General features: G+C 40.4%; 1 protein-coding gene across 2 annotated transcripts; it reads right to left on the bottom strand.

Annotated features, from left to right (window-relative positions):
- Positions 1-1,518: 1,518 nt before the first annotated feature.
- LOC311297741 (uncharacterized protein) lies at positions 1,519-13,741 on the bottom strand. Of its 2 annotated transcripts, XM_084420179.1 has the most exons (6): positions 11,561-13,740; positions 10,566-10,594; positions 10,406-10,460; positions 7,137-7,205; positions 5,776-6,329; positions 1,519-3,873 (listed from the first exon to the last, which is right to left on the bottom strand). In XM_084420179.1, the coding sequence occupies exons 1-6, from the start codon at positions 11,607-11,609 to the stop codon at positions 3,805-3,807; spliced, it is 825 nt and encodes a 274-aa protein (XP_084276305.1). In that variant the 5' UTR covers positions 11,610-13,740; the 3' UTR covers positions 1,519-3,804. The 2 variants fall into 2 exon arrangements, with proteins under 2 accessions (XP_084276305.1, XP_084276306.1); XM_084420180.1 differs by lacking the exons at positions 10,406-10,460; positions 10,566-10,594 and having other exon boundaries at positions 11,561-13,741.
- Between the last annotated feature and the right edge of the window lie 24 nt (positions 13,742-13,765).

Here is a 13,765-nt window from a genome sequence, read left to right on the forward strand (position 1 = left end):
ATTCAAACTGAACGATTCACTCACAGAATCGATGCCGTGGTTGCCATGGTGAATGAGCTGTGGGCGGAGCTTACAGTGGCGCTGTTTGACATAATGATTGACATCAAACAAACCAAATGTGGGACGATTATAAGTTTGTGTGGGACAATGTGGGACATGTTACCACCACTAAAACCTGAACCTGAAACTGTTATACAATGTCTATCTAACTTAAAAAAAACATTTGTATTCTGCCTTTCAGCTGATAAAAGTTCTTTGTTCTTTAGTCCCTTCCAGAAACGCCATTACATCACAACGTAGCATAACATGTCTTTATTTTACATGTCATTTAAATTCAACATCACTGAGCCCAAAGGCAGCGCCATCATGCAGATAACTATTTTAGAAACAGTTCTGACCAAGTCCAAATCCATCAAAACAAACAATGAACAAATAAAATAGAAAACAACATGAAATTAGATCATTGACAGTCTTATATATTAAGAATATATTAAACCAAAAACTCATATTTTTAGAAAGGATGTGAATTAAAACAACCACAGCAGGCAACAAGTTGATCAATTCTGTTAAATTAACATTTTAATTGGCCGAATTATCCATTTATTTTCTGACAGGAAACACATGGAACGAATCACCGGTCCACATTTTGATTGACAGCCGTCACAACCTACTAGTGACCGTTTACTACTTTCATTTCAAACATTAGATAGGATTTAAAAAACGGCAGTTGTATTTGTACTTCTGACGAAGGGCTGTTAAATATTGGTGAAAAACTACGCCGCAAAAATAATAAATAAAATGCTTTCTTAAAGGGACAATAAGTAGCTTTTTAGGTATTTTATTATCTAAAATCAATATTTTTATTCATAAATATGCCCTCAATGGTGTATAAATACCTATGCCAATGATCAGACTAATCCTCGTAAACGAAGAATTTATTATCTTTATATACATACGGACGGGTAGGTCCACGGAGGCTTCCATGTAGTTCCGCCATCTTGAAAAACTATAATAGCAGAGAGGGACAAAAAGTACTAGGCCAACGTGTTTCCACAACGCGTTTTCGTTCAGAGCCAGCGTCACGTGACTGAAGTCAGCAGAAGCGGAGGAGCAGAGCAGTGAGAGGAGCTTGTCACTGCCGCGGCAAGTTTAAAAGGCTGCACTGCACGGTTATTTATACACCGTTCATTCATACATACATATGAGTCACAGGATAAGGAGTCCTCATCATCATAAAAAAAAGTCCAAAATAGACCGTAAAAGGAAACGTGACCGGAGATTACAAAAACAAGGGTTAATGTCGGGATAGCTAAAGCTTTCAAAAGAGACCCTGGAGTTGCCTGCTTTCTTCTCGACAGGTAAGTCAATGTTACGGTCGTAATTACAAGCTTTTTTTTTCATTGCTTGGTTGTGTACTTTATTATATAGACAGTAGAACATTTATAGTTACAAGTTAAACAGGCTCTTTGATGAATAGCAGCTATTGAGTAAAGTAACATTAGAGAAGGATGATGATGATGATATCTAACAATGCACGTACTTCAAAAATATAACGAATAAAGGCGGCATTACTACTAACTACCATAGTTAATGTTTTTCACAGTCAGTAATTTATACTGTAACATTCTTTTTTTCGTTGATTCAAGTTTCAGTTTGTTTTAAATAACAAACCTGTTCACCCGAAGGAAAACTCCGAAGTGCTATTATAAGACATCCTGTCATAGCTTTTTGGTACATAACGTCTACCGTAGATGCAACGCGCATTTGAAACAGTGAGGCGCTGGAGAGCATTATTCGTTTGAATGCAAAATACAGTTTCACCACTAGATGGGGGAAATTCCTACTTAGTGTCCCTTTAAAAAGGCAAAAGAGCGCATGCACGTTTTCTTGATATGATAATTAAAAACCAATAGACTGATGAAAATGCGGGACATTTTCTCAATATGCGACGTGCCGTAAACGGCAGGACGGGTGGTCACCCTACTTGACATTCCCCAAAGAAAGACTCCGAGGCAGCTGTGCGTTCAGTCAACAGCTCTTTATTAAACCACATCAACTCAAATATTAAAGACACAGAACTATTCTTTCGACTGCATTGTGTTTATATGTTCTGCTACTCTTCGTTTGACTAGATTCGTTTATTAGATTCATTCTGCGGTCAACGCTTCATGTATTTATCAAACATATACAGGACTTTAGCTCCTCTTTCTCCTTATTGCTGGATTCTCTGGAAGCTTAAAAAAATAAATAATAATAAAGGTAATTGTGACTTTATACTTCACAATTCTGACTTCGAATTTGTGAGAAAAAATTTGCCAGTCAAAATTGTAAGATAAAAAGTGTCGGAAATATGCTTCCATAGGTTTCTTTCCTCTCAAATCAGTTAACTATTATCAATAACAACAATATATGTGTGGGCGGAGTCTGTGATCAGACCCTCTCTCATTGGCTGCTTACAGAAAAGTGCAACATGCAGGGAAAGAACACTGGCACTTTCTGTCCAACACACACATCTTACACACCTCACTGACTTACTCACTCATTTACTAACTCACTCACTCACTCACTGACTCATTCATTCACTCATTCACTCACTGACTGACTGGAATCACTGATTCATTCATTCACTCACTCACTCACTGACTGACTGACTCGAATCACTGACTCATTCATTTACTCACTCTCTCACTTATTTACTAACTCACTCACTCTCTCACTGACTTACTCATTTACTAACTCACTGACTGACTGACTGACTGACTGACTCAATCACTGATTCACTCATTGACCCATTTATTCACTCACTCTCTCACTGACTCATTAATTCACTCACTCTATCACTGACTCAATTCATTCACACACTCACTCACTCACTGACTGACTGACTCAATCACTGATTCATTCATTTACTCACTCTCTCACTGACTGACTGAATGACTCGAATCACTGACTCACTCACTGACCCATTCATTCACTCACTCTCTCACTGACTCAATTAATTCACTCACTCACTCACTGACCGACTGACTGACTGACTCAATCACTGATTCATTCACTCACTCACTCTCTCACTCACTGACTGACTCAGTGACCCATTCATTCACTCACTCTCTCACTGACTCAATTCATTCACTCACTCTCTCACTGACTGACTCGAATCACTGACTCACTCACTGACTGACTGACTCACGATTGTTCTCTGCAACTCGTCTTATTAATCAATCACAGCTGTGATATGCTGAATATTACGTGATCAACAGGAAGTGCCTGGTGTTCTGATCCCAGAACAGTCTTAGTGTGTCATAACAGTTTTCAGCCATGTTCACTTCAGCGTATAAAACACAGCAGAATGTTGAGATTACATATAAATATAATATATATGTACACAGTAACAGTCAAGAGCACAAATCACATTATTACTTCATCATATGTGCACATTTGTCTTATTATATAGAGTTAATTGTACAACTCACTGAAGTATTGCATTACAATATAGATATGAATGTTTAAATATTCAAATGACAAATATGAATATTCATGTGTGATGGTTTAGGGGCGTGGCTTGTGATGCGTGACTGGAGTGATCAAAGTATCGCTCGTACAGTTGTGCGTTTTAGTTTGATTTCATCTGATGGGAATTACATTTCTGAATGTCTGCAGTAAAATAGTGAAGCCTGATGAATGTACCGCATCTGTTACATAAATGATGTGTTATTCGGAGTGTTTCATCTTATTATAATGACTTTATATATATATATATGTGTGTGTGTGTGTGTGTGTGTGTGTGTGTGTGTGTGTGTGTGTTTAACCCCTGCGAAGTTCGTGTAGTTGCGCTGCAACTTTCCTCAACTCAGCTTCGATCTCCAGCAGCTCCTGAACGAGACAGAGAGTTCATGAATTCAGCACACGTCTCTTCATCTAGCTCATCTATATGCACTCAATAAAAGATGACGAAATAAAGTTTTAGTGGAAAAACACAGCAGAGGTTCTCATCCAGGCCTCAAGATGACCAAAAAGTATTTCTAATCAAAAAAATATGTATAATGTTCTTGTATAATATAATAATAATAAAACAAATAATAAATGACCTTATCACCTCCTCAATAACTTTACATTTACATTTACATTTATTCATTTAGCTGACGCTTTTATCCAAAGCGACTTACAATTGCTATATATGTCAGAGGTCGCACGCCTCTGGAGCAACTAGGGGTTAAGTGTCTTGCTCAGGGACACATTGGTGTCTCACAGTGGATTCGAACCCGGGTCTCTCACACCAAAGGCATGTGTCTTATCCATTGCGCCACACCACCCCTTGTTTGTTTTAAATGAAAGATATCATTCATCTCGAAACTTTTGAAATCACAAAACTAATCATGGTTATTTAATATATAATACTCCCAGTTTCTGCTAATAAAAAATAAATAAAAAATGAAAACGAGAAACTGTTATAATTACAGCAGAAATAGCCTTCCAATCAGAGCTATTTTAGTATCGTTGAGACACTATAATTGGTTTTGGTAATATTTTGAATTAGTGTTCATTTTTATATTTTCTGTTTTCATTTAAATTTGGTAAAGTTTTAGTAATTTTTTTATTAAATATCTTAAAAATAAGTCTATATAGTGTTTATTAATTTGTATTATTTTTCCACAAAAATATGAAGCTGTTTTTATCATTGATAATAATCATAAATGTTTCCTGATCATCAAATCCTCATATTAGAGTGATTTCTGAAGGATCATGTGACACTGAAGACTGGAGTAATGATGCTGAAATGCTGATGCTGATCCCATCACAATTTTAATTTTTTTTTAAATGCAGCAGAAGAGACTCTTATTACTAAATAAAAATATTAAACTAAATATTAAACTAAATAATTATTAGTTAAAATATTAGTACTGTAATATTTCACTTTACATTTAAGAACAATAATGTTCATATTTATGGCTGTCTTGATTTCTATGGCATTTGCTGTGAACACCGGCGTGTAAACGAACACAGTGCTGCGCTTCACTCTGAACACACAGCGCATATTCATTTAAATTAGGGCTGCACGATTAATCGCAATTTACATGTAATCGCACTTAAATCGAGATCGCTTATCGCGATTTTAAAATCGCAAAGGCTGCGATTATTTTTTATGCGCAGTGTGTCAGTGATGATCGGCTCAGTAAACGCTGCTCTATCTGAAAGCACTGTGAGTTTGAGTCGCTTATAACGTGCATTCGAAAAAAACAACACGTGTCAAACATCTTTCCAAAACATGAGAAGCATTTATGAACCTCTTTTTAATAACATGCAACATTTAGTAACATGCATTTACTCCAAACTCACTTCATAACGACAGCTGAGCTCCTCCTTCTGTGAGATGATGGGCATCTGACACAGAATAGGGCAGTCGTGTGTTTATAAGTCATGTTTAATCAAAGCGTTTCAATCTTCTGTTTATTCAGCTACAGCGATAGGGGTTTCCTGGAATGATGCGCATTACTGTACTTCTGCGGCGGGGCATATTTAGCGTGTTTGCGTGAGAGCGCCCTCTGGCGTTCAGATGGGGCAGTATCTACTACCGATCAGCCGCACTCCACTGACAAGCTGCGCACAAAATAATCGCAGCCGATTAATCGTAATTTATTGCGATTAATCGTGCAGCCCTAATTTAAATTTACTCTGCCTTTGCGTTTTGAAACGTGTATTATGATTTTGGTTTTCTTCTAGTGAATCGTGAATCTAGTGAAGCTGTGATAGACATCGGCAACAACAGAAACACACCTCATCTTCGTCCTCCTCATGCTGTCGTTCCTCCTCTTCCTCCTCTCCGTCTCTCTCGAACTGTCGCGTGGCTTCATCGCTGGCGTTCTCCATCTCCCGCTTCTGCTCCTTCACCTCCGCCTCTGGTCTCTCCTCCTCCTGCACGCGCTCCATCTTCTTCAACAGCTCCTGCAGCTCCTCCTGTTTCTCCTCCTCCTCCTTCTGTTTGCTCCAGCCGGCGGTGTCGTTCTTCTGCTCCGCCCGCAGCTGCTTCAGCTCCTTCTCCACCTTCTCCTTCTCCAGCATCAGCTCCAGCTCGTTCTTCCTCTCGTCCTCCTCGCTCTTCGTGCGCTTCTTCTCCAGCTGTTTCTTCTTCAGCTCCTTCAGCAGCTCCTCCAGCTCCTCGTCTTGTTTCCTCTGGATCTCCGTCGCCCTGATCTCCTCCTGCAGAAGCTCATCCAGGTCTCGCTCATTCTTCGTCGCTCCCTCCTCATCTTCATTTTCGTCATCCTCCTCCTCCTCCCATGTGTCATAATCATCTCTCTCGTGAGAGTATTTGCTCTCCCTATCTTTCTCTGCAGAAAAAACAAACACATGTATCAGATCACTCACTGACTCACTCACACACACACACAAACACACACACACTCACTCACACACACACACACACTCACTGACTCACTGACTCACTGACTCACTGACTCACTGACTCACTGACTCACTCACTCACACACAAACACACTCTCACTCACTCTCTGACACTCACTCACTGACACACACTCTCACTCACTGACACTGACACTCACTCACTGACACACACTCTCACTCACTGACACACACTCTCACTCACTGACACTCACTGACACTCACACTCACTCACTGACTCACACACTCTCACTCACTGACTCACTCACTCACTGACTCACTGACTGACTCACTGACTGACTCACTGACTGACTCACTGACTGACTCACTGACTGACTCACTGACTGACTCACTCACTCACTGACTCACTCACTGACTCACTGACTCACTCACTGACTCACTCACTGACTCACTCACTGACACTCACTCACTGACACTCACTCACTGACACTCACTCACTGACTCACTGACTCACTCACTCACTGACTGACTCACTGACTGACTCACTGACTGACTCACTGACTGACTCACTGACTGACTCACTGACTGACTCACTCACTCACTGACTCACTCACTCACTGACTCACTCACTCACTGACTCACTCACTGACTCACTCACTGACTCACTCACTGACTCACTCACTGACTCACTCACTGACTCACTCACTGACTCACTCACTGACTCACTGACTTTTAAACAAACAGTTGATAGTTTTGACAGGAGTGTTTTAACTGACCGTGTTCTGCGAGCTCCTGTAATTCTCTCAGCAGACCCTCGTGTCTCTCTTGAGCGTTCAGAGCGTCGTCTGTGAACAAACCAGCACAGAATCACTGCTGACAGCTTCAGAGGAAAGAAGCGTCTGATTCACAGTTCAGTCAAACATGATCATTCTGTCATCATTTACTACCCTCATATCACTCAAACCTGTGATACAAAAGAAGACATTTTGAAGTATGTCTTTGAGTGTGTTTTTGTCTAAACTGAGTCAACGTTCTCCAATGTTATTTAGTTCCGAAACGTTCTTCAAACGATCTTCTTTCATGTTCAACAGTAGAAAGAAAGTCATTCAGGTTCATATGGAAGCTTGTTTCCACCACGGATTAAAACTATTTAAAAGATACTTGCAACTTTTTATCTTGCAATTTCACGCAATTGCGAGAAAAAAAGTCAGAATTGTGAGATTAAAAGTCGCTATATTAGCTTTTTAATTTTTTTATTCAGTGGCGGAAACAAGCTTCCATAGACCAAATACTGGTATTTGGTAATATTTGTTATCTTGTGCATAACCTGTTTTTAAAATGTTCTGGCGCCTCATTTATAAAACTTTGCGTAGGATTTGCGTCAGAAGTGGCGTACGGATGAAACATAGGACGTGCGTACGCACAGAAATATTCGGATTTATAAAACCGTGCGCACGCACATCCTACGCAGTTTTCCCTTAATAAATCACAATCAATTCTAAATGTAGCGCAGCTTTTGCGGCTTCATGTCACGCCCATAGTTGCCCATAAATAGTCCGTGAAACGCCCACAAGTTAATATTCATCGATTGCGAAATCATGGCAAACACAGAGAGGAAAACCAAGAAACGTAACTTCACTCAATGTGAAGTAGAAATTATCGTTGGCAAGGTGGAAAAGAGGAGTAAAATGTTGTTTGGGGGGCACAGTGTGGGCATTACTAATGCCAAAAAGGCACTTGAGTGGCAAAAGGTTGCAGACGCCTTTAATGCTGCAGCCTCACAACCTCGGACCGCGGCCGAAATAAAAAAGAAATGGTCGGACATCAAAGTCGATGCAAAAAAGTGTCTAGCGCATTGTGATGGCATCATGGCATTTTATTGGCATCACCATCCATTTGATTGCATCTGACAAGCTACAGATGTGTTATGAGGATGAATTGCATAACATGCCAATATTATTGCAGAACATATTTCACTTTTCTTTTTGCAAATATGTGTTAATTTGCATTTCTGTCGTAATCTTGGTTTGATTTTGTTTGTTTTGCACTGCAGATCGATCAAACGGGTGTTCATGTAGGCTGTTAATTGTAAGACTTGCTTTGTGACGTCTTCATGTTATTTATGAGCGGCAGTATTGCCATTTCTTTTATACAACGGTCTGCAGTTTCACACACTTTCACGTGTTTCTTCCATCTGCCGACGGTGTCGCCATTTCTCATTTCTCCCGTTTTTGTGCGTACGCCTGGGTCAGAGTTTGCGTGAAGGACCGCACATTTTCCCGTCAAGTTTGCTTTTTATAAATACCAATTATTGCGTAGAGAGCGGCGTACGCAACGTTTATAAATGAGGCCCCTGGATATTTAAGCCTATATATCTGTGTCCATATATCTTCATGACCATACACCAGCCTCGTTTCACAGCTAACAAAAATATATATGCCAAGAACGGTTTGCTAACGTTCTCAATAAAGTTATTCGTTATTTCTGACTGTTCTCTGGACGTTCAAAATGCCCCGTTTTTCAATGCTTCAAAAACGTTATGCGAGTTTAGCAGATTGGCTATTTCCCTTCATTCCTCCCCCTGGTGGAGAACTGAATTATTTGCCCAGTAGAGTTAGTGGTGTCAGGTAACCGGCTGGTGACTAATCACCATGATTGCGCTCTAAATAAAAATGCAGCATTCAAATGGCTGGGGATGTTACTTTTTGCATCCTGGTTGCCTGTTCCTAGTGGAGTCGTGTGGTTCGGGGCATTTATTCTGCTCATTGTTTGATCAGTCACTACACAATTCGAGTGCAGCGAGAAGCCGAGAACCTGTACAGTCGTGTTAGAATCATTGTGAACGCAGTGAGTATGATCTCTTTTCTGGTGGATCGTTTCATGTTTATAAAAAAAGTTAATTTCACTGCTGTGTGTGCGTGCAGGTCGGAAGGAACGTGCATAACAGGCTTGCTTCCAGCTCTGAGCGGTGTAAGCTTATCTTTAATGGCAAGACGCACGGCCCCGGATTACGCTGCTGTTTTGTTTCTAATTTGAATGTTGTGTTTAATGTTCTTGTTTTGTGGTATTTTCCTTTAGTAATTGTTATAATTTGTGTCATTTGATTTTCTTTCTTTTTTCTGTTATTTGTAATTAGTGTAAGCGCTCTGGTCTCCTGTGGCCAGTGGTAAAAAGGGTACTTTGCCCACCTCTCTTTTTGGGGTGTAGTGTTTAACACTTGAGTGTGAGTTTCTCATTCCCTTCCTAGTGTGCAACACCAGTGTGAGTGGTTGGTTGTAGTGAGCGATTACTGTTTGAGGTGGGGCAGGATTCTCTTTCCCTGTTAGTGTCTTTTGACGACCCAAGTGCTGCCCGTAGTGTTTAAATCTTTATTTTTCTTTTCTGTATTCCTTAAGTACCTTTTTCTGGTATGTGTCGGTAATGTAAAAGGTAAATGTATTGAAGGTACTTATTAGTGGGTGACTGTCATGTGCATTATATTTTAATAAAATTGTTTTAATTGGCAGAACTGTCTCAGTCCTCTCTGCAAAGAACGAACCTGGGGTTTAGATTTTCTGAGTACTAGTATATCCTGGGGTGAAAGTGCCTAGGTGGCGTAGTTGGCTACAGTTAAGACTTTGAGTATCTTCATGTGAGTTTTTGCTTGTCTTAGTTATCTTGCTCTCCGCCTCACCATCGTGCCACACGAGCGTTAAAGGAATTGCATTTGAGCAATATAAGCCAATAAACCCAATTGGACATATTAATATTCATGTCATATTAATGAGCCTCTTCATTATATTCTTCAACATTATGGGAAAGTTACTTTTGAATGTTCTCTAAACGTTCTGAAACAATTAGTAAAAAAAAATAAAAAAAAATAAAATCTACATTTGTTGTGCTAACGTTTTCAGAACATTATAAAAGACCAGATAACTTTAAACGAACATTTCTATTAACGTTTATTTATAACTTTGAAATAACCTTGCCAACACGTTCTGAGAACGTTCCCTGTTGGCTGGGATCTAGACCAACTAGTTGAACATTCAGATTGAGAGATACTCACCCATCTTCTGTCGGTCACAGCCGTTAGCACTGACCGGGTCGCAGTCAGCCGCGCGCTAGTGTAAACACAAACACACGGGTTAGTTTACACACACACAGAGAGAGAGAGAGAGAGAGAGAGAAAAAAAAAGAGTAATCATTGTGAACGTGATGTCTCTGACCTGCTCGTCTGACAGAGGGAGACATCTCACTGTAGAGGAGAGCAGAAATACAGAAAGAAATTAAATCATAACGGAATATATATAAAAAAAAAATTGGGTTCTGTGCAACGGCTGTTGATTGGATGGATGTTGGTGTGTAGGCGTGGCTATCATAAATGGAGGAGGGTCTGAGCTGAAAGGGGCGGGGCTACGTGGACTAAATTAGTAAACATTACAAGCTCAAAACATATGCACGGCTGAGTAGCTCATGATTAAACCGATACTGTATCGTTTAACATTCATCAGGAATTCATAATGAAGAGGCTCATTAATATGACATGAATATTAATATGTCCAATTGGGTTTATTGGCTTATATTGCTCTCTGGTGAACCTGCAGTGGAAACGCGTTTCATTAACAAGTTAATCATCGTCATTAGCGTTTATAAAGCAGCGTTAAACTTCAGAGTAAAGACCATTCCCGCCATATATATATATATATATACATATATACTTTTGTTAATCATAAACATATGTCATAAATTCAATTTTTTAAGTCAAAAATTCGCTTTTGTCATAATTATGACAGCATGTTAATTTAAAATGTATGTAATAAATACGTAGTATGTTATAATTTCGACATTTTATGTCAAACACTATTTAGCAATGATTTGTTTTTAAATGGCCATCTATACAGGAGTGATGCAGCCCTGGACACGTGCGCGCGCCCGCGGCTCATTTCACCTGCCCGAGGGCAAATAATCCTGCAGATTAGCGCAGAACAGCTATTCCTGTCTCACCTGATGAGCTCAAACCTGCCACTTAAACACTAATAAACTCAACTGCGGTTTTATGTAGAAATTCAACAGTAGGCTATTATGTAACACGAGTCGTCAGCTGTGAATTAACGTTCATACATCCAAAATATCACCTCAGATCTGCATCCAAACGACCCGTTACACCTACAGGAAATAAACACAACATTGTCATCAAAGTTTAATGTATATTTCTACTCACCTCCTGCATAGAGAACACACACCGTCCAGAACGTCAACACACGCATCATACACACACACGGGCGCGCGCAGAGCAGAAGAGATGAAGATGATGGCGATGATGAAGATTAAAATGACTTGATCACGTCTGTTTGTGGTGTGTGTGTGTGTGTGTGTGTGTGTGTGTGTGAGTGTGAGACTACAGGAAAATCCACCTGGAGGACATGGTGAGCTCTGCGCGCTCCCGCTGTGTGCCAGCGCTCAGATAAAGCCCGTGCGCGTGTCCGTCTGCGCGCTCAGGGCTGTTGGAGAGATTTAGTTCTCGGCGAGAGGAAAAATTAATGTTAACTCACAGACACACACACACAGACGCGTACACCCTCTCTCACACACCGACACACACACATACACACTCACAGACAGACGCGTACACCCTCTCTCAAACAAAAACACAGACACTCACACAGACACGGACACACACTCAGACACATTCTCTCTCTCTCTCACACACACTCGTACACCCTCTCTCACACACCGACACACACACACTCAGGCGCACAAAAACACAGACACTCACACAAACACGGACACACACTCCCCTCACTCTCTCTCTCACACACACACACACTCCCTCACTCTCTCTCTCTCTCTCACACACAAACAAACTCTCACACACACTCACTCTCTCACAAACATTCTCACTCTCTCTCTCACACACACACACACACACACACACACACACACACTTGGGGTTATAACCCTTAAACAATTCCCATCATAAACAAGTTAAGAATAATTAAATGTTTAGACCAAAAATAAAGAAAAATACATGTAAAATTCAACACATGACCTAAATATTCCAGCATTCGACAGTGAAAGAAAGAGTCACTGAAACCCTTCAGTATTTGCAAAACATGAACAATTTATTACCATTCTGATGTCCATTCAGGTAAGAAGCATGACAAAGATATTAGAAGAATTGAACCAAACAGAGCAACACACACAAGTCCCATCACTCCAGATGTCAGTAATAATAATATTAATAATAATAATAATAATAATAATATCTCATGCCAAGCGCCTTTCATGTGTCTGATCTCAAGTAGTTGCCCAGCAGACGGCCTGTACCGAGGCTCACAGTCGGAGGTCTCAGCGCGTGACACACACACAGAGAGAGAGAGAGAGAGAGAGAGAGAGAGAGAGAGAGAGAGAGAGAGAGAGAGACTCACTCTCTCACTCGCTCTCACTCTCTCACACACACACACTCTCTCACTCGCTCTCTCACACACACTCTCTCACACACTCTCTCACACACTCTCTCACACACTCTCTCACACACTCTCTCACACACTCTCACACACTCTCTCTCTCACACACACAGGTAAAGCAGAGGACAGTCCCACGTCTTTGGAATGATTCCCTCCATTAAAGCTTCTCCGGGTTTCCAGCGTTTCCCTCAGGGTTCCTGACCCCGTTCGCCCCGCATGACTGAACACAGTCGATCAAGACCGAGAGCTGAAGGATGAGCAGCACCAGGCTGTTCACGACACACACATCAACATCAGAGACAGACACACACACACACGAGACGGCGGACTCCTTCATCGGCTCGGTCTCCGTCAGGAAACACACGCTTCTCTCTCATCCGTATTCTCGCTCTTCCGCCCGTCGGCTGGATGAACATGACTGAGGGGAAACACGGATACATCCAAGCACTTGCATAGTGTGATGAGATCCTGAGTGAACTCAGACAGATGAACACGACGACACACACACACTTCCTGTTTCTACAGGAAACAGATCTGTCTGATGCTCTGACCAACCGAACGCAAGGAGGAACGTCTGGGTCACGGCTCACCACAGAACCAACACTGCTGTGCGAGACGCATGAACACACACCAACACCATCAAGCACACTCACCACAACAACTAATGTATTGATCATTTTCAACACTGTAATAAAGAATATCTTCTCTGGACAATTTGTTTAAAATTAAAATCAGCATAAATTAAAAACAGTGCTGAATATTAATTGTACTTGAGTTATATAATTTTTTTGGCATTACAGTATTTGGGAAATGTGCTTAAATGTCATGAAAATGCAATATTTATATACATATATATATATAAAAAAATGAAAGAAATATTTAAATAATATATAACAAATATTTTCCACAAAGTATGTATATATACACTTTGTGGAAAAAAAAATATTGTATTAATATAT

Source organism: Rutilus rutilus, assembly GCF_951802725.1.
Source record: "Rutilus rutilus genome assembly, chromosome: 9".
NCBI classification, from domain to species: Eukaryota; Metazoa; Chordata; class Actinopteri; order Cypriniformes; family Leuciscidae; genus Rutilus; species Rutilus rutilus.